Raw genomic sequence first — 21,854 nt, 5'->3', positions numbered from 1 at the left:
ACTTTATAAAACACACATTAACCCATAAAGACCCAGTGTTACTTTTGTGGCAGTTCCACCAAGTGATTTATCACCATTTATTATAATATTATCCTCTATATTATGCATTTTTTCAGTGAAAAGCAGCTATTTTCCTATATTATTATTATTATACTATTTATTAACCCTCTGGTATCCCGTCCAGCAAGGCTCTTACTAAACACCAAGTGTGCCTTTTTGGCACACTTGTGGAATAATGTAAAAAAAAAATTCATACAGTTTGTTTTTAATTCTTTTACATTTTTTTCTATTTCATCAACTTGAGCCATAAATAAAAATACCAAATACTCAATAATTGTCATGTCTTTTAACCCTTTAAATGCCATGTTTGTAATGTAAACAAACCTTTTTTTTTTATGCAAAAAACACCAATTTTTTTTTTTTTTTTTTTTTTTTTTTTTTTCCAAAATACTACATAAAAAGTGGATCACATATTTGATTTTTTCATCCTGGCATATGTCAATGATTAACAACATTGGTTAATTTGCATTATTATTTTTGGCACTAGGTCAAATGTTCAAAAATACTAGCATCTGTCACCAGGTGTGCATAAAATGCACACCTATAAATCAAACTATTAAATATTATATATTGAGTTATTTTTCTGCTATAATTTGATTTTATTTTTGTAAATCAAGGTCAGCCCTAATCATACATATCAAATAATCATTCATTTTAGATTTTTGTAACCCTTTAAATGATCTCTTTTCATCATGATGTCACTACATTTTTTGATGCAAAAAAAACACAAAATATGTTGTTGTTGGGTTGTTGTTTTTTTCAAAATACTACATAAAAATTGGATTACATAGTATTTGATTTTTGCAGCCTGGCATATGTCAATGATTAACAGCAACATTAACAACGTTAATAAATTAATTTAGACCCTCACCTCTCAAATGAAGCCCAGGTATCAGTAAAAGCAGGATTTATGCCTTAATGGCTTTCAGATCAAAAACAGTGGTTATAATGGAAGAAATAGTGCGTTTTAGGCACACTTGGGAGACAGATGCTAGTCTTGTAATTTTCTTTTGTTTACAATGTGCACATTTTAGTTGGTGGCCAGAATTTAAAAGATCATGCACAAATAAACAACTTTTGAATTCTAACCTTATTTAAATTGTGAAAAATAATATGAAGTTTTTTAAAACGAAGTGCAAAGTGTGCCTAAAAGGCGTACCCGGATACTGGAGGGTTAACTGGAAACATTACCCACTCATTTGTATCAGCAGAATAGAATGTCAGCTAAAAAGGTCATTGCGGACCACAGATTCTATACAAACATAGATCAAATTTTAATTCCTCTCCATATTTGTTATTCTACAAAATTTGACCAAACACTGGCTAAAACCTAAAGCACACATGCAATATATCTTCCCCGAGGTCATTTCAGACGTTTCAGGTGTATTTCATGGCAGATTTGTGTTAAATTGTTGTCTTTCGGATCAGTTCTTAACCCATAAAGACCCAGGGCTACTTTTGTGGTTGTTCACAAATATTTTTTTCTCTCTATTTAACCTTTCTAAAGTAATTTATCACCATTTATTATAATATTGTCCTCTGTATTTAGCCTTTTTTCAGTAAAAATCAGTTATTTTCCTGTAACTAATTTACTGATCATGTACTTGAATCATCATGCTGAGATTACATTTGAGGGTTATGATATCAAAAACAGAGAAAAGTGAAGAAAAGGTGACTTTTTCTTTCAAATCTATCATTAACTGAACATAAAACATCCACTGTCATTGATCCAACTCCATGGGTTTTACTGGTGAATCAAACAATCAATCAATCAAACAAAAAAACAGAATTTTTTTTTTCTAAAAAAAAAAAAAAAAAACAGGAAAAAAAATTTAGTGGATAAAAAAAAACAGGAAAAAAAATTAGTGTGAAAAAAATAACCCAGGAAAAATTTTATGTGGGAAAGAAACCCAAGAAAAAAATTTTGTGGGGAAAAATAAAAAAACAGAAAATGATTCTATCATATTCTATCATATCATATATATTGTATCATATGGTTTGTCGTATCATATTTAATTGTATCATATCACATATCGTATGCACTTAAAACCCCAAGATAAGTAACAATATGTCATATCTCTCATTAACTGAACATAAACCCAGTGTCTCCATCCTTTGTCATTGATCCAACTCCATTGGTTTTACTGGTGAATCAGTGTTGTAGAACTATTTTTAACCTTCCTAAAGTGATTTATAATCATTTTTTTCTAATATTATGCTCTGTATTTTGTATTCTCCAGTGAAAATCAGTTATTTTCCTATATCTAATTTATCAGTCATGTAGATGTTCATAAAAGGTCCAATTAAAGTTGAGGGTTTTTCATATCAAAAACAGAGAAAACGCAAGAAAAAGTGACTTTATAAGTACAATATATTATTAACTGAACATAAAACAAGCGTCTCCATCCACTGTCATTGATCCAACTCCATGGGTTTTACTAGTGAATCAATGTTGTAGAAGATGACAGTGTTTCCACTGTAACTACAAAGCCTCTGAACATCCAAATGGGTCATATCGGATGACAACCTGTATTTTACACCAATTATTTACATGTATTGATAGGATTAGTGGATCAACAGGTATTAAACATTTGGATATTTGTGTCTTTATGGGTTAACTTGTTGGCAACTTTTTTTTTTTTTTTTCTCCATTAGTGTTTTCATGGCAGTGGCTGGTAATACTTTTTGGAAGACGTTACATTTTTCTTTGATTCTTGAGCTGAAAGATTTTATTAATGAAGTACACGAACACTCGCTCTATAGATAAGCACAAAGTGTAATATACGAAATGTAAAATAAGAAAAACTGTACACGAGTAGACACAAACAAAGTCCATTTACATCGATAACTAAAGTCCTTTTTTTAAGTTTGAACATTTCATTTATTTTTTTTAAAACGTGTTTGGGTTTTATTTATTTATTTATTTTACATTTCAGCATGTAATCTACACACCCTAAGATTTAATTTGTGCATTTTTACTATTTTTGTCCCATTAGTCTCCATTATAATCATGCATATCTGCACCACAAATGCATTGTTGTTCTCATAAATAATTAGTTCCAGCTGCCTCACCCATCTGCCCATAAAAGCCAGTTACTCCGATCACTGTCACCCACTGACATTAAGTGGTTTTAATTGACTGAGTGATCAATTGATTCCTTTTTGCTGATTTTTCCCAGAACAATGAACACATAGAGGCTTAGATCTAATTTGACGTGTATTTGTCCCAGATTTGTACAGCAGTTTGAGTTGTTTTAAATGTGCTATATACAGTTGTGGAAAAAATGATTTGACCAACAAAAGTCATCAGAAACAATGGTTATGCAATCAAGTACTAACTCCTGTGTGTATCATGTGACTAAAACAGACAGAAAAGAAAACATAGAATGCCTAAAAGCACTGTTTTTATCAGTACAATGCCATAGATATGGATGTAAGAACTGAAGTGATTTTGGTTATTATCAAGAAAACCATGGAAAATAGATAGATATCAGCTCTGAAATTAAACTACTATGAGCTATTCCTGTTGTTATCATTATATTTGTCAAAAAGAAAGGTACCTTTAATTGTAACAGGCATTAAAATGAACAAGAAATTGAAGAAAACAAGGGTGGTCTAATAAGATACAAAAAAATTTGCCGTAACAATCCCAATCGCATACAGATACTTTACATTTATACATGTTGTTGTTTTAGTGAGTTTTCTTTTTTTTTTTTATTCCAGATACTTGTGAAAATAAAAGTAGAAACAGTGATTCATCTTCTCTGAAACTCTGAAATCTATAATGTATCCATGGTATAAAATCCATATCTATAGAAAAATAGAAAAAAATAAATTCTGTGAAGCGATTTCTTACCTCAATATCTATGGCATTGTACTGATAAAAACAGTGCTTTTAGGCATTCCATGTTTTCTTTTCTGTCTGTTTTAGTCACATGATACACACAGGAGTTAGTACTGGATTACATAACCATTGTTTTTGATGACTTTTGTTGGTCTAATAATTTTTTAAAATGTAGAACTGGTCTGACTCTATAGCCAACCAATTGGAAACACATTAAAAAAAAAAAAAAAAAAAAAAAAAAAGGCAGCTCAGGGGTATAAGCGTTTGAGCAGATGCAGTTTTAGTTCCTTTAGGCTTGTATTTTTTTTCTATTTTCATTTTTTTCTGTGCTTTTTACTCCACCTCTAAGCCATGTTTGAGCTGTTTTGTGCATGATTTAATGTTAAAACACCTGCATAATGAGTATATATTATCCAAGTGTCTGATGACCGTTGAACTTTGAGTTAAATGAACTATATAACCTACGTTTAAAGCTGCCTCTTAAACCCATTCAGATTAGCCTTTAGTGTTCTCATTCTTATAGACGTTTGCATTTCACTAAGACTTAAACAGCCACTGCAGAGCTACTGATCCTATCAATATATGTAAATTATTCAGTTACAATTCAGTTTATGAGCTTTCCATCAGCATTAAGTGTGTCTTCTTTGTGGGGCTCTACAGTAAAGACAGTCATTTTCTGCAAAACATTCACCTGTAAAACCTGTGTAGTTTGACAAATGAGTGGTTCCAGACGCTTATTTACACGTTAAGATGATGATATATTCTGTGAAGTCACTTTTTATGACATTTTATTTTACTCTGAGCTTTAATAAATGGGTCAGTATATAATTGAGGGACCTTTGAAGTCCATGGGATATACCTTGCATACATCTTTATTAACCCTCCGGTATCCTGTCCACCAAGGCCCTTACTAAGCACCAAGTGTGCCTTTTTGGCACACTTGTGGAATAATGTCAAAAAAGGTTTCATACAGTTTGTTTTTAATTCTTTTACACTTTTTTCTATTTCATCAACTTGAACCGTAAATAAAAATACCAGATACTAAATAATTGTCACATTTTTTAACCTTTTAAATGCCATGTTTGTAATGTAAATAAACTTTTTTTTTTTTGGATGCAAAAAACACAAAAAATTATTTTTTTTCAATATACTACATAAAAAGTGGATCACATATTATTTGATTTTTTCATCCTGGCATATGTCAGTGATTAACAACATTAGTTAATTTGCATTATTATTTTTGGCACTAGGTCAAACGTTCATAAATACTAGCATCTGTCACCAAGTGTGCGTAAAATGCACACCTATAAATCAAACTATTAAATATTATATATTGATTGATTTTTCTGCTCTAATTTGATTTTATTTTTGTAAATCAAGGTCAGCCCTAATCATACATATCAAATAATTATTCATTTTAGATTTTTTTAACCCTTTAAATGATCTCTTTTCATCATGATGTCACTACATTTTTTGATGCAAAAAACACAAAATATGTTTTTGTTGGGTTTTTTTTTCAAAATACTACATAAAAATTGGATTAAATATTATTTGATTTTTGCAGCCTGGCATATGTCAATGATTAACAGCAACATTTACAACGTTAATAAATTAATTTAGTCCCTCACCTCTCAAATGAAGCCCAGATATCAGTAAAAGCAGGATTTATGCCTTAATGGCTTTCAGATCAAAAACAGTGGTTAGAATGGAAGAAATAGTGCGTTTTAGGCACACTTGGGACACAGATGCTAGTCTTGTAATTTTCTTTTGTTTACAATGTGCACATTTTAGTTGGTGGCCAGAATTTTAAAGATCACACACAAATGAACAACTTTTGAATCCTAACCTTATTTAAATTGTGAAAAATAATATGTTTTTTAAAACGAAGTGCAAAGTGTGCCTAAAAAGTGCACCCGGATACCGGAGGGTTAAAAATGTTAAAAACAAACAAAAACAAAAACTTTTTTTTATGTTCATTATGATCATGTCTTTAAAAATTCCATAATTATTTAATTACGTAAACAATCACTTTTTAAGAAATGATTAATAAATAATTCATAAATGACTAGATACACAAAAATGTCAACTAAATAACTGTCTGAATTTAATAACAACCACCTTCTAATTAGCTAAACAATAATAAAATGAGCTTATTCAAAAATTGTTTGGATTGTGTTCTTTTTATTAAGTTGATATAATCATGACAGATATTTATTTTTTGGCAATATATCAAATTTCATATGGAAAATAACAAATTGTATCTGTGTCTGAAAAATCACTTCCAACTAAGTTACCCATGACAAGAACACCTCTGAAGGAAGTGTGTTAATTCTAAATCACATGACCTGCTCCACATGATGTCATTTCCTCCTGAAGAAAACATTGGCAAGACTCTAAGATACATTCTTTCTCCTCTTTCTTAGTTATTTGATATGAAGTAGTGTGAGTCAAGTGTGTATTTGTTACACTCTTATGTCAACAGTGTCACTACAAGATCTTTATAACTTTTGGTTTCAATTTTACTCCATTGGATATATGATATTTAGAAGAATCTTTCTGTAAAAATGCCATGTGGTCTTATGGTTATGTTGATTTTAGGCCTGAAAACAGCAAAAATATTAACTATACCTGTCAACAATGTTACCCTGTAGAGGCAACTCAAAAAGTCCCTCAGTTATATATTGACCCATATATAGGATAATACCTTCTGTTCATAGAAAACTGCAAAAAGTAGAGGATATTATGACAAATTGTGATAAATCAGTCACCAAAAATACAGTTCTAGGTCTTTCAGGGTTAAATGACAGCTTATAAGAGAGTTTAGGAAGTTTCTGGAAGTATTGTTAATAACATTTCCGACCAGAAATATAACACTTTTCATAAATTTGTTTAAAATGCAATTATAGTAGATTCAGAAAGGTTCAATATAAATGTTCATTGTTCCTGAAGGCAAGGTTCTAATAGTTTTGGATTTTTCATTATAGTTTAATTTAGTTTTGACTTTTTTTTCTCTCTAATTCAGTTAGTTTTAATTTGTTTTTAGAGCAGGTTTGCTAGTTTTTATTAGTTTTCATTTTTTTCTAAACAGTTATTTTTTTATATCCTTTCTCTTCTTCTCTGTCGTCGTATTCAAATAAATCCCAGACAGGACTCTGCTTTCTCCCAACTTTAGTCTCCATGTTTCCAGGTAGAGTGGGGACCAGAAGACAACTGGAAACCACAAGTGACGGACCGTTAAATATCCTATGGTGACAGCAGAGAAAATTGCTAGAGCAAAATAAATCACTTTCGTATCAATCTGACATTGACAAAGACGAAAACAAAGGGAATTTTATCCATAATTTTTTATCCGTTTTAGTTTTATAAGCACACAATACAGTTTCAGTTAGTTATTTTTTGTTTTAATTATAGTTTTTATTTCTTTCAGTTTACAAAAACGTTTTTTCCAATTCTAGTTTTTGTCATTTCGTTGACGATTATAATCTTGCCTGAAGGACAGAGTGTGAACATCAGAAGTGTCCATATGCCTGTGGATCATACAGAAATGTGTAAATTTGTGATTACAAGTTACAATTTTACCAGGTTTCTGAATGCATTGTCAATAAAAATCTATTTCTACCACAGATATTCAGATTTGCGGATTAAAGCCTATCTTTTTAGTGTTTACAGGAACAAACAGAAAAACACTTACACCCTGTTTCAGTTGGATTTCCTCGTGGAATGCTAGCTGAGCACAGTAAAGTGACCCAGAGGTCAACCTGCGCCTCTTTAAGCCTAAACCTCCTTATAATCTGTATCACGCCTCTATGGATTTCATAAATTACAGTCAATTACATAACAAGGTTTGAGGTTAAAAACTACTGTAAAGAGTCTAGAGGAGGTTTAGAAATATAGTGAAGGAAATAAGATCAAACCAACAGACACATTTTGGTTCATCAACTGTACCAAACAGTCACATTTTTTTATTTCACTGACACATTGAACAGGTACTGTGGATATACTGTATATATCAAAAACACATCAGCTGACATGTCATATCTAAAATTAAAAAAAAAAAAAAAACACAACACTTTGTTTTGCACACAGAGCTCAAGTCTCAAAGACGCAGCGTAAAAGTGACCGAACATTACAAATGATGGAACGCATCCCAGCACATATTGCATACACATTGAATTGAGAGAAAATCTAAAAATGCATCGATGGCTCACCTTATAAATCATGTCTGAGGTGATGAGGGAGGATTCTTACAATTTCAAAGGCCACTAAATGGACTTCAAACAGCCTGTGGAGGACAGTACGCGCTGTGTGGTGAGTCGTTACCTACAGTTACGAGTTTCGTCGGAGTATACCAGCAGGGACCGGTAAGCAGCAAACGGGAGCTCGCACTGAGCTCAAACACCGAGTCTGGGTTTGGTCATCCAAACAGTAGTCTGGAATTTGGTATTATGCGCTGGTTTGAGGGCGGTGTCGCATTATTTTCGATTGATAAAACCCAATCGGGGAACATTCGCAGGAGTCTGAGTCATTGATTCTAAAAGGTCCCCCCGTCCTTTACTCCGTTACACAGTACAATACAATCCTCGAGTTACAACCAGAGTAGTGTGGACACAAGGTAGAAACGCAGCACAAGATACGCGTTTGAACACAGGAACGTATCAGTGTGGACATGGCCTTGGATCACAAGGCATTAAAACTTGAACATAAACATACTTATGTGACTGTGCCATTGGAACAAATTCATATACACCGTGTCGACTATACTTAGTGCTATAACCACAGCAGTTTATGCATTTAAAAAGGCAAGGTGAGAGGAGTCGAAACAGCGTTTGTATCCAACTAATGACTGCGATAAAGTCTGAGTCAAGGCCGGAGAAAGAGTCCGAGAAGGAAAATCATTATAAAACATCACATTTGAAAAACTGACTACAGCATAAATGGTCTGTCAAAAAATCCAAGACACAAAATTGCAAAAATGTTTCTATATATAATCCAAACTAAGTATTACAAACAGCATCTACTGAGAGAAATAGATCATTTCTAATAACTTAAATACTTAAATTATTATGCAATACAATACTCTTCCATTTGGGGCCAGAGGTTAAGAAAATAGATCTGCTTAAAGCCTACTCATAAAACACAAGGTAGACTCTTTGCAAACAGGTCCATAGGATAAACAAAATAACCCAAACGTGTGTGCTCTGACTTGCATGTAATTGTTTTGTGTGTCCTTGTGGAGGAGAAGAAAAGCGTCTCTGCGTTCCCTTCAGTCCTGCAGTGAGAAGCTTTGGCACAGAAACACCATGGGACGAGATGACGCATCACGACACGGTGCTAATGAGGGACACTCATGCAGGCCTCGCTCCAGTCCTGGAGGAGATAGCGAGGTCAGTGAACCCCGACATGCATCGGCGCCGTACCGCCAGGGCGACGGGCGGCAAGAGAGGGTCCGAGTAGCAGAGGAGAGGCCGGAAGGAGGGGGGAGTGAGGGGGGGGTACGAGGAGATGATGAAGGTAGGTGAGGCTCAGAAACAGGGAGGGCCCTGCAACAAAAGGGGGGCAATGACAGACTAAAAAAAGGAAGATCGTTTCCTTCCCACAGTCATTTTCCTTTTCTAAAGTCCTGGGCAAAAACAATGAGGGAACGGCTTTCATCATATTTTGTGCTTTTAGTTTTTGTTTGACTGAACAGAGGCATGTGAAATGTGTCTCTGTCAAAATGTTTTGAATCGGTTTTTCTAAAAGTTAGACATTTAGAGGTGAATAATAAAAAAAGAGCTCTAATTTTTTTTTTTTTTTGCTTTACTCTAATTATCAGGTAATTCTTTTATACCTATACTTCAAGTGCTTCATTTAACACATGCATATTTTAATGTTGGATATTATCATAATTTCCTGTTCTACCTCAATAAAGAAGAGTTTAAAACCACAAATAATCATTGTGACAATTACTGATGGTCTGATAATACTTTGGACAAAATTACATGGGCTGATGAAGACCGATTGGATAAGGTCTTAATCCAAAATGTCTCACTGTTCTAGAGTTAATTAGAATTGTATTAACCCCTGCTTACACCTTATCTTTAAGAAAGAGCATTAAAGGATGAGTGGAGGGTTTAGCTATGCATTTTTGCATAATCGTAGATTTTTTTTTTTTTCACAGAATGCAGCTCAAAGAAAAACAAATCTATCTTAACTCACTGATGAAATTAACATACAGTTACAATTCTGCAAATAACAGACACTTCCCACTTTTTAAAAGGTTTATCTCCAGGAGTAGAACAACTATTGTATTCAATCTAATGTTACCTCGTCTCGTCACAGTAGTTGAGAAATTTCAGTTTACGAGTCTTCTAATGGTTTGAAAAAGCCTATAGAAATAAAATAGAATTAACTTGACATCAGTTACGAATGAATTATAAAAATCATTATATTAATGTAATTTCCTCCAAGTGTGTGTAAGCAGGTCAAAAAAGCTTAAACACATACATAAACTTGGTACTTTATGGTCGTGTATCTTACTACCAGGTGGTTGGGATAGGATGCAGAACCCATCACAAACCTACAGATGATTAAGATGTATGGAAAATGAATGAATGACTGAATATTTTACCACTATTCAATAAAACAGCAACACAAATATCCTGAAAACAGGTTACCTATTTTAGCCCAGGAGTGAACAGATCAAAAAAAAAAAAAAAAACAACAAAGACCAACGTCCTGAAATGATGACTATTTCTGCTGGACATGGTTGTGTTTCAGCCTCTCCCCTGGTTCCCACCCTCCATCTCACAGAGACGACTCCACCTCCCTAGTGATGGTGACCTCTGGGTTTGTACGGGGACACACCTGGACGGTGGCCTGCTCCGTAGTCTCGCTGATCACCTCCAGGGCAGAGGAGGAGCTGGCGGCGTCGGCAGTAGCAGCGGCAGCGGAGGCTTTGCCGTCACCGCCGGCCTTCTTGTCAGAGTTCTGTTTGTCCGCGGAGCCACAGCACAGCTTTGGAGCGCACTGAGTCCGACAGGAAAGCTCACAAAGGGAGTCTCGAGACTCTGAGCTGAATGTGACAAACTCCGGCTGAATGGTGGTGGCGTGGATGCCTTCGTCGTGGAAGAAGTCCTTAATGCGTTTGGCCACCTCCATGTAGGATGTGGGGTCGTGGCACTTGATGTGCGCTGTGGCGATGATGCGGCTGCCGGCCAGCTGCCAGATGTGCAGCTCGTGGATGGCCAGGACGCCATCCAGACTCAGCAGCCGCTCGTTGAGTCGGTGCATGTTGATCTGCTTCGGTACGGTCTGAAGCAGGATGAGGGCCGACTCCTTCAGCAGCGGGTATGTAGTATACAGCAGGATGCACACCATGATGATGCAGAGGGTCGGATCCAGGTAGAGAACCCAGCAGGGGCCGGCCCTCTTCAAGGGCGATGTAGTGTTACCCTCCTTCAGGTCCACCACTGTGTGATTAATATGCCGGTGGTCCGTGATGTGGCTGTTGACACATAAATTCTCACAAAACTCATCTGTGCACGGTTGCCACACTAAATAAAATATTATAGCATTAACCACCACGATGACGGAGCCCAGGGCGTCGCCGAGCACGTGGAGGAACACGCCACGCATGTTGAGCTGTGAAGACGAGCTGTGCTCCTGGTCCATCTCCTCATAATGGGTGTTGCCGTTCATCTGCACCTCTGTGCTGTCTTTACAGCTGATTTCTGAAGATAAGACAGGAAGAGGTTGGTTTGGTTTATTGGAAACAGATCTATAGGATACAGGATTGTCAGATATATTGTGTGATAGCAGAAATGTGTAATGCACTAAGATGGTTTGCCAAATGCCACAGAAGAAGAGTGTGACAAGAAAACATGGAAGAGGGGAAGGAAAATACAGTGCAGCTGGAATCCCATTTGGAAACTTAAAGCCTCTGTTTTGAGAGAATGTTAGTTTCACTGCTTTGAGCCTTTTATTGTTTTTAATTAAGTTTTGTCTCATGCCATTTTTTTTAAATGGAAAATCCAATAAACAAAGGAAATCAAATGCGATGACATATGGTCTGATTATTTTAGACCAATCAATAATTGAATTATAGATCAGCTACTGCTTTGTTACTGATATCACCCACCCCCAAAGAAATAGGGTAAAAACATAAATTTAAACAAAGAGGTGATGCTGCTTTGAGAAATTACTGGCAAAAACAACGACAATATCATTAGAGAGGAAATGCAGATTTGTAAGAGATTAATCAATAGTAACTAGATTTCAATCATTTGTGATAAGTGAAAGTTACAACCTCAGGAAACTATCAACAGGTGACATGTGGAGTTCCTTTCAGATATAGGTGGCCTGAGGACAGTGACTGAGAAATGAGTTTCAAACATCATATTGGGAATGTTTTTACACATTTTGCTTGCTATACAAGTAACACATTTGGCAGGAATGGTCATTTTTTGCCTTTAAATGTTACTACCATTTTGTAGGTCAGACACAATGTTTTATTAATAATAGTAGCTATGTTGTCACATACTCCACCATTATAATAGAATTTGCAGGTCCCACCATTTTGGTATTTTTAGTTATTTCTATAGCTTGTTCAGCCCCATTTACATTTGTTTAATAGTACATTATGATGACATATTAATCATTTCTGTACTAAAAATACTCAGTGGAGATTCTGAATTGATTGAATGCTGTGTCTGTGGAAGGCAGACCTTTTGCTTCAGGCTACAAAGACAAGTCATAACATACCGCCATGGTGGGTTATAGAAAGGAGAAGCATGAGGGAGTTTCAACACTACAAAACGCTCCACAGGAACTTCCATTAAAGATATTTAATTAGTGACCACAGTCAGCGTAGCAGTGGATACAGCACTGAGGGAATGGCACCTGAGCAATGGCTGCTCTCTTCATCCTGGGACACGGCTGGTAGGGTCATTCATCAGCGGCTAATGGTGAGGCAGGGGCTGTCGGCTGCACTGTTACACTGATGTATGACCCACTAACAGCGATCAGTGCATGGAGCTTTAGGGTGGGGGGTGTAATATAGTAGCCATTTATTGAAACTGGCAGGGTCTAACAGTGTGGGGGAGAAATGGCCTTTTGTATGTGTTTAACCCTTCACAGAATGAAGAGAGCAGCATGTGTACCTTGGAAAGATAATTTGAAAAATGTTGGTGATCCCTCAAGTTATGTTAAAGACAACAAGCCCTCATTATCACTTTGTCCTTCACCTTCTATGAAAAATTAAGACCCTCTAAATGCGCAAATATTGCATATTTGTGGTCACTGTTACTTCCGCAGTGTTGGTGCCCAACTTTGGGCACTGACTTTCCATATCACCCTCAATCTTAAATCACATTTGGTTCAAAAAATATTTGGGATGCCACAAAAGCAGTTATGTTTCTCTTTAAATTCAGATTTTCTCTGAGCACAGAGGAACTTTATCTCTCTAACAGATGGACTTGAAAAAACTTTGAAATGTCAATCTTTCCACAGTAAAACACAAAGTTCACAGTGAATGATCAATGCAAAGTACGTGTTTCAGAATCTGTGAAAAGGCAGTGCAGCTTCATACATCTTGATGGTTGTGACACTTTTCCTGTTGAAACTTGTCTCCAACAGTCAGGTAGGGTTATGTTGCTGACAGAAGTCAGACTTCACAAAGCTGAAACCTGAGGCTTCACCTGTTTTATGTCACTGAACGTGGCCACGTTTCCAAGGAGAGAATGACCCAACACATATCTGATAACTCACACATATCTGAAAATCTCCGCCAAACAATAAAGATTAGTCACTCTGGCAGTGTTTCCTCGGGACAGATCTTGCGTCTGTCTAATTTTGCAATCAGGCCTTCAACAATGCAGATACAATCTGGCACATGCTGCCAGCTTAAATATGAGACACGAATGGGGCTGAATGTGTAGTATTTGGATACACACATATCGTACACAGATTCCTAACTTACCATTTCTCCTTCTCTCTGAGTGGACTTCACCTGGGCTGTTGTGATTTCCCACTAAGTTGTTGGTCTCCTCTCCTGAGGACCCATTCCCAGCCTTTTGGTTTTTACCCCTCTTGCTCTTACTCCCATGGGAGTGACCTCCGTGGGAGTGTCCGTGACCCCCTCCACCCTGTCCATGGAACAAGCACAGTCCGAGCAGGTTGATGAGGAGCCCCGCAGCTCCGACCCCGGCCACCACGGCGGGGCCCTCGATCTCATGAGGCTCGGTGAAGCGCTCGATAGCCTCGAGGACGATGGTGAAGCACAGAGCCGTGAGGAAGACGGCGTTGACCAGAGCCCCCATCACCTCCGCCCGGATCCACCCGAAGGTGTTTTTGTTTGTCGCATGGGTTTTTTCCGCGAATCGTACGGCGACCAGAGCCACCACTAACGCAATGACATCCGACAGCATATGAAAGGAGTCCGACAGCATCGACAGAGAGGAGGTAATCCGGCTGACCACCACTTCCACTATGAAAAAGCCAAAAGTCAATGAGAGCATGCATAGCAGCCGGGCACGGTTGGGCTCACAGGCCATTTTCCCTTTCTCACACTTAGAGGATGGAACTAACGGTGAAAAAGCGTCTTCTCAGGAGGACATGGGCTAGCTAGCTGTCCGGTTTAACTCAACTGCCGCTAATGACTTAGGTTAAGCTAGCTGCTTCCCTGAGACAATACGACCCAAAGCTAACGGCGTCTTCATTCACTACAGTAATCCAAGCACGGCAGCATCACTCGACTAATAGTCTAAAACACAAGTAGAATAAATCGGAAATATGATACGGACTGTACTTATGTGTCCTTTAAACACACCCTGGTAGGTTCCAGCATATTTCAGATGTTTGCCGACGAGCCACTGGTTTGCAGACGGCTGAAACTTTGCACCCGAGCCGGTAAAGTTTTCACACGGAACAAACCCTGACATAGACACGCCCCGCTTGACTTCTATTGGTGGACGCGCTACGAGGTGAAGTGTCATTGGTTACATTTTGCAACTCTCGCAAGTGGGCGGAGCTATCAAGACAGACAACAGCGGTTGCTACGCACGCTAACGGCTTCTGTATTCTCGCGATAGTGTCCTTATGTCAGTATTTGAAAGGATATGTACACTGAAAGCCTCATTTTCTCATGTAAATAACTGTTTAAGCTTCTTGTTTTACCGTATTTTCTCTTTGTTTTACGGATAATTTTGATTATTCTAATAAAATTCTGTCACTGTTTATCACTTTGAACATGTATAGTGTACACACTTTAGCAAGCTTAGCTTTCTGGTGTAATAAGGGTATTATAATTCCTCCTTACCTTTGGCTTTCAATTCCTATTTTGAGAAATAATTAGTGTTGCTTTCTTTTTTGGAAACAGGCTATGTTGACATCGTCTTTTAGGCCTTTTATGTAATCAGTTTTGACTTGATGGTCCACTTTAACCCAATCACGATATAAAAAAAAACAATGTCCCTTTTAATTATAATCTGCCATTAATCAAGAGCAGATTACTTTCAGGTGAGAAAGCTCATTGCTGTGTTGGCTGTTGAAATTCCTCTGGCTGACAATTGCTGAGAAACTGCTGACCTCTTGTGGAAGCTTTTAGTCTTTGGAAACAGAGCTCATATCTGATTTATTCTTTCCAGCAGGGTTTTTGAACCAGAAAACACAATTGCTCATTGCATAGTTAAACGTTATCTACCGTCACAGGTTCTGTGGTTCTTTATAGACGGTTTTCTAAACAGATTTTTCAGTCAAAGATCTTCCTTTTTATGCAAGTTACATCAAGAGTATACAGCACAATCACAGTAGCTGCCTAGAAAAACAGTTATCCACACACACATCAGTTATTTTTCAAATCTTGCAGCCACAATTATACAGCACCTTAAGTCATTTGGCTTCACTACTCAAGCAGCTACATATTATATAGATATTTCTTCATTTACATCCAGTTGTTATGACTTGTAGCCTTTCAGAACCTTTTGCCGTCTACTGATCAGCGGATTCCGAGTATCTGTCTGCTTTTAAACTGACAGATCTTTTCCACATCACTCAGAGTTTGGGCACGCAGATTGGCCGCCTGCAGCCTCCTCAAAATCAGCTCATGGGGCGTAGCACTCATTCGATTGTCGGGCGTGTGGTTCTCTTTACTTTCACCAGCAAAGTGCACCTTCTTCTTGCCAGGCGAGATGTTCTCTGCCGCATCTAGAACCAAACAGGAGTTATGAATAAACCTGGCAGATTGCATTTAAATTATGATTTATTGGTGTATATGAACTTCATTGAAACATGATATAACACATAATAAAAACAGGCTCAGTGTTTCTCTTGTAGGCCCGGAGGTCTTCTTCTGATTTCCATACCTATGTCTTTAGCATGGAAAGGTGCCAGGCCCCTCTGCTGCTGTAGGCGATTGAAATTCTTCAGTAAACTCTCTGCTCTGAAACAGAAGATCACAGCTAGGTTAAACAAATCAAAATGACAGATGACAAAGACTCATCCATCTTTTACCTGGAGAGCTTTTCATTCGCCAGTCGTTCACGAACACAAAGCTCCTGCTCCCTTTCTGCAAAGAAAAGACAAAAAATTGGACTTTTTTAAAGCACCTTTTTCATGATACAGCAACATTTTTCATTTGTTCAAATCGAAAAGTCCAAAAGATCAGGACTAAACATGGCAGGTGTGAAAACACCCTTAAATATGTCTTTTCAGGTACAATGAAATTGTAAGATGTCACAAAAAATGACACTATGGCTATTATTAACATGTTATTTTTCCTGATTAGGTTAAGGAGGGAGTATATGTGGATTATCACCAAAGCATTCTCAAAATAAAAATGATACATCTAATGTTTCTACACAGCTATTAATCTCAACTATAAGCAGCTTAATAAAGTTTGCTCCAATTGTGACCTGCTCTAAGCTCAGTTATGTTGTAAGCAGGCTGTAGTACAATTAAACCCCGATCAGGTTTGGCTTTGAGGCTTTTCAGGCACAAAGTGGAGAAAAGAAAAAACAACACACTCACGCTCCAGCCTCTCCTCACGGTCCTTCAGTGCCTTTTCTTTGTCTCTTAGTGCCTGTTCTCTGAGTCGGAGCTCGGCATCAGAGGGTGGTGGCGACTGAGTGGGCTTCTGAACAGGACAGCTAGAGTCTGCTGACCTCCTTCGGATTCGTTCTTGAGCCCTCCTGTGCTCCTCAGTGACTGCTTCAGCCAATAGGCTGCTCTGCAGGATGGACTCTACAGAGGGCCTCAGATAATCCTGCATGGTCAAGTGAACAAAATCCACAAATTCTTAAATGATAAACGTGCCTTTGGAGAGTCATTCACCCAAGTCATGGCATATCCTGAAAGTTCTTAGATCCAACTGGATTTCTGACCTTCAAATTGAGCATTTTGCTGAGGAGAGTGTTCAGTTCCTCAGAGTATCGATATGGGATTCTTCTGAACTTCCCCTCTCTGATCTTCTCTGCCAGTTCTTTCTGGTTGTAAGCAGTGAAAGGTGGACTGAATAAGAAGAAGAAAAAAAAAAAAAGAAAACCAAAAAAAATTAAGCTCCATGATCAATAAAGCTTTTAGATGATAAAACTACTGTGGAAACAAGTTTAAGAAGAAAAAAATCCATTGGAAAACTCACGATAAGGCACAGAGTTCATATAATAAACACCCAAGAGACCAAATATCTGACTTCTCGTTGTAGGACATCCTGTTAATCTGTTCCTGAAAAACAAAACATGAAAAAATTAGGGAAAATGTTGTGAAATGTGGCTAAATATTTAAAATTATGGTCAAGAAGTCAACTAACGACCTAGTGACCTAAGAAGCTCGGAACCATATGCAATTAAGCAAATTCTTTGAAATACCACCTGCAAAGTTTATTAAATAAATTTGATGTTACTAGATCATAACAGTACAGAGACTTTAGTAATTTTAAAGGAGTGCGCCTCAGAGTTTTCATGGATTTCTATATCCATCACTTCCAAAGATCACTTCAAATAAACTAATTTGTGTCCAGGATGTGCTGTTATTTCTATATATCTATGGTGAGATAAAAAGTTACTAATGGTGAAGAAAAAAAAAATCCCTCCACAAACAGGTGGATTAAAATACTCACTGGAGACATGTAGTAGGGTGTCCCAACAAATGTCTTTGCAAAACTTGTGTCATGGTTCAGGATCCTTGCCAGGCCAAAATCACCCAGCTTTACATTCTGTCTGATGTCAAGGAAAATGTTTGCCGGTTTCAGGTCTCTGTGAAGAACCGTAGCTCTGCCATCACTGCGTCTGTGACACTCCTTCAGGGCTAAAGTGAGCTGAGCCATAACCCGCAAGATGAACTGCTCCTCTAAATATCGCCTGCGATGGTAAAAACAGCTTTAAGCACTTAAAAGCAGGGGTGTAAAACATACAGCCAATAAAACGGTCCTATTCAGCCTGTGGGATGAATTTGTGAAATGCGATAATATTGAATACATTAATCCTTTTAGTTCAGGGGCCACATATAGCCCAATGATCACAAGTGTGTCAGATCAGTAAAATAATAACATTACTTATACATAATGACAACTCTAAATTTGTCCTTTTGTTTTAGTGGAAATACATGAAAATGTTTACATTTACAAACTGTCCTTTCATTAAAAAAAAAGGGAATAACGTGAACTATCATGTACAACATCAAATGTCTTAAGAAAATTAAGTTCACTTTTAAAAACATTATATCTGTTTTGTGCCTTTGTAGATCCATTGTGATCTCTGAGTTGTAATGCACATGTGTGAACAATCAGCCAAGGCATAATATTGTTTTCACTCATTTTAATAATTTTCCTATTTTCACTCTAAAGCAAAACAGAGAAGTTTAGAGTTGTTAGTATTTAAAGGTTATTATTTTACTGGTCCAGCTCACTTGAGATCATATTGGGCTGTATGGGGCCCCAGAAATAAAATGAATTTGACACCCCTGCTTTAGAGACATAAATACACAACATACAGTATATTTTTCCTGATTACAAATCAGTCACCTTTCTTTGATGCATCGGGTGATGAGACAGGACAGATCCCCACCCTCACAGTATTCCATGACAATGTACAGAGTGGTGTTTGTCCGGTCGATGATGCGGTCATAGTACCGCACTATGTTTGGGTGTTTCAGTTCTCTTAAAAGGTTCACCTCTGACACAAGCATCTGTTTTTCACTCTCTGCCATTGTGCCATAGTCCAGCTCCTTCCATACGAGGATCTATAACAACAATAACAACAACAACAACAACATTTTATTAATTCGGAACAGAGGTCAAAGGTGAAACTTGTGTAACTTTTTCTATAAAACGGCTCTCAAATGTGGAACACACTGCCAACAAAAATAAAATTAACACAAGATATAAAAACATTTATCAAAAGCATCAAAAACTGGCTATAGCAAAATCAGGGATGTGAGCATTTTTAAAGATTCTGATTTTACTGTAATTTTATAATAATGATAATAGTAACAATAATAAATAGCATTTATAAAGCACTTTTCATTCAGTGGAATCTCAAAGTGCTACAGAGAGAAGACAGTCCAAAAAAATAAAATACTGTGTCAGGAATAAAAGACTAAGCAAATAAAACAAAGCATCATAGTGGGCCATAAAAAGCCTGTCTAAACAGGAATGTTTTTAGACCCTTTTTGAAGGAGTCCAGTGACTGAGGAGCTCTAAGGTGGTCAGGGAGGGAATTCCAGATATGTAACTTTATGTAACAATATGAAAATTTCATATCATGGTTATTGTGACCAAAATTATCACGGTTATCATTATTATCGCGGTATTGTTGAAATTGTGCTCAAAATGTTCAAAAAGTACTAATACACACACTGAAATAATTTAACCAAGTTGTATTTAAAATAAATAAATAAATAAATGAATAGGCACAATGTATGTTCTGTTGGCAGAAACATTCAAATATTAACCCTTAGTGGTCTGAGCCTATTTTGTCTGTTTTTCAGTACTTCTGATTTTGCTTTTATATACTATATAAACAAATGTTTACTATACCCATGTTTGGTATCTTTTTTTTTTTTTCAGCACAACTTCATCTATATCATCTGCCTATTTTTTTTTTTTTCACTTTAACCTACTATATCAACATAAAAGGCCAAAAAACACACAAAAAAATATATAAAATCCGATTTGAAAAATGTATATAATTTATTGCATAAACAACACAAAGATGCTTAACGAACCTTTTCAAAGACTTTAAAAGTGAATATTGGTTCCAAATATTAGGTATATCAAATCAAAAGTGTAATATATTAAAATTATACTCAAATATTTGACATAGAAGCAGAGCTTTACATAGGGTTTTTCCCCTAAAAGTGCAGTAATCAAACACAGTTATCATGATAATTACAATTTGAACGATAATACTAACCGTCTGCAATTTTACCGCGGTTTATCGTTATACCAGTAATCGTTACATCCCTAATATGTATATATGTGTGTGTGTGTGTGTATATATATATATATATATATATATATATATATATATATATATATATATATATATGTATATTTTTACATTTGTGATTGGAGCTTGTCATATTATGCAACCTTAAATGTTCTTTAATTCTCTATCTTTCTTTGTTTTTCTGTACTAAAAGCCTGACTAGGGTTAGTTAGATGGAAACTAGCTCTAATCTCTTTATGAGAACCATCAGTTACTACAGCTTGTTTGTAACTGGTAGAAGTTATAATATGTAATTTGCATTATTCCTATCAAATACATTTAACAAATAAAAATAAATAAATATATGTTTTATTATTTGTACAACTGTAATGGCAGCCAATGAGGGGTAGCTACTGCAAAAATCCTCGGTTTGCTTAAAACTGGCCTGTCATTCTACATAAAATAAAAGTTTGAAAACAGTTGAATAAAACTACTGTTGGTGTATCACTAACTGGCGGCGTAGGAGACATGTTATGTAATGCACTTGTCTAAACGTTTCGTTATTAATACAGTTCTTCGGGGCAGAAAACAGATAATTTTACTCACTTTCCCATCAGATTTGCGTCTTATTTTCTGGCATCTTCCGTAGGATCCAGAGCCTATTGTGTACAACACTTCATAATCATCAACACGAGACGGCATCTTCAACTTTAGCCAAACAAACCAAAGCTACTAGCTTAACTGAGCTAGCAAACACTGAATGTTAGGAAAGACTCAAGAAGTACAACTAAACCGCCGAGGCTTTTGGTCCTGTCTCTGTTGTTTCAGTTAAAGAGGATTCAATAAATAAGACGCCGTGTTTCTGTTGTTTCTCCTCTTCCTGGTGTGTATTTGCAGGTAACCAAACCGAACGGAAAACGTCCGCTCTCCGTTTAAATTGGTGCCTAAATTCTCGATTGTGATTGGTCCGCTCTTCTCGTGGGTTGATCCTCATTGGTTGATGCCGTGAGGTTGCTAGGAGCCCCAAAAGCCGCGAGAGTAGAGCGGGGAACCAGGAAGTTGAAATGTGTTCAAGAATCCACATGATGGCGCCAAAAATACACGAGTGCAATGAGACCAGCGCTGCAGAATCTATGGAGAGACATTGGTTATTTATTATTTTAATTCAGAGTCTTCCCTGATGTATCTCTGCTCCTATATGTGAATTTAAAATGACTAATTATTTGCAGTGCATTGTATCTGAATGTACATTTTGCTGTTCATCTGTCTAATGCAGGGGTGTCAAACATGCGGTCCGGGGGCCAAAACCGGCCCCCCGAAGGTTCCAGTCCAGCCTGAGGGATCAATGTGCAAAGAGCAAAAATTACACTTAAGATATTAATAATCAAGGATGTCAAACTCATTTTAGTTCAGGTTCCACATACAGAACAACGTGATCTCAACTAAAATAATAGCATAATAACCTATAAATATTGACTCCACATTTTCTTAGTTTCATGTGAGAAACATAATATTACATTACACCAATAAATAAAGACAACTCCAAATTT

General features: G+C 36.6%; 2 protein-coding genes across 2 annotated transcripts; both read right to left on the bottom strand.

The window, feature by feature from the left end:
• Positions 1-7,835: 7,835 nt before the first annotated feature.
• slc30a1a (solute carrier family 30 member 1a) lies at positions 7,836-14,838 on the bottom strand. Its single transcript, XM_030128661.1, has 2 exons — positions 13,863-14,838; positions 7,836-11,616 (listed from the first exon to the last, which is right to left on the bottom strand). The coding sequence occupies exons 1-2, from the start codon at positions 14,434-14,436 to the stop codon at positions 10,691-10,693; spliced, it is 1,500 nt and encodes a 499-aa protein (XP_029984521.1). The 5' UTR covers positions 14,437-14,838; the 3' UTR covers positions 7,836-10,690.
• A 391-nt stretch (positions 14,839-15,229) lies between these two features.
• Positions 15,230-21,405, bottom strand: nek2 (NIMA-related kinase 2). Its single transcript, XM_030127790.1, has 9 exons — positions 20,911-21,405; positions 18,900-19,117; positions 17,997-18,237; positions 17,520-17,602; positions 17,263-17,389; positions 16,910-17,144; positions 16,394-16,448; positions 16,246-16,322; positions 15,230-16,087 (listed from the first exon to the last, which is right to left on the bottom strand). The coding sequence occupies exons 1-9, from the start codon at positions 21,004-21,006 to the stop codon at positions 15,879-15,881; spliced, it is 1,341 nt and encodes a 446-aa protein (XP_029983650.1). The 5' UTR covers positions 21,007-21,405; the 3' UTR covers positions 15,230-15,878.
• Between the last annotated feature and the right edge of the window lie 449 nt (positions 21,406-21,854).

This window comes from Sphaeramia orbicularis, chromosome 24 (genome assembly GCF_902148855.1).
Source record: "Sphaeramia orbicularis chromosome 24, fSphaOr1.1, whole genome shotgun sequence".
In the NCBI taxonomy this organism is placed as follows: domain Eukaryota; kingdom Metazoa; phylum Chordata; class Actinopteri; order Kurtiformes; family Apogonidae; genus Sphaeramia; species Sphaeramia orbicularis.
This window is presented reverse-complemented; position numbering and strand designations above follow the sequence as displayed.

Excerpts from the sequence above, each read along its gene's own strand:
- nek2 (XM_030127790.1), bottom strand. The coding sequence starts at position 21,006 with ATGCCGTCTCGTGTTGATGATTATGAAGTGTTGTACACAATAGGCTCT. Across the intron at positions 17,603-17,996 it reads CACCCTACTACATGTCTCCA|GAACAGATTAACAGGATGTC; the intron begins GTGAGTATTTTA and ends TTTGTTTTTCAG. Across the intron at positions 16,449-16,909 it reads CCGTGAGGAGAGGCTGGAGC|AAAGGGAGCAGGAGCTTTGT; the intron begins GTGAGTGTGTTG and ends TTTTCTTTGCAG.
- slc30a1a (XM_030128661.1), bottom strand. The coding sequence starts at position 14,436 with ATGGCCTGTGAGCCCAACCGTGCCCGGCTGCTATGCATGCTCTCATTG. Across the intron at positions 11,617-13,862 it reads CTCAGAGAGAAGGAGAAATG|AAATCAGCTGTAAAGACAGC; the intron begins GTAAGTTAGGAA and ends TCTTATCTTCAG.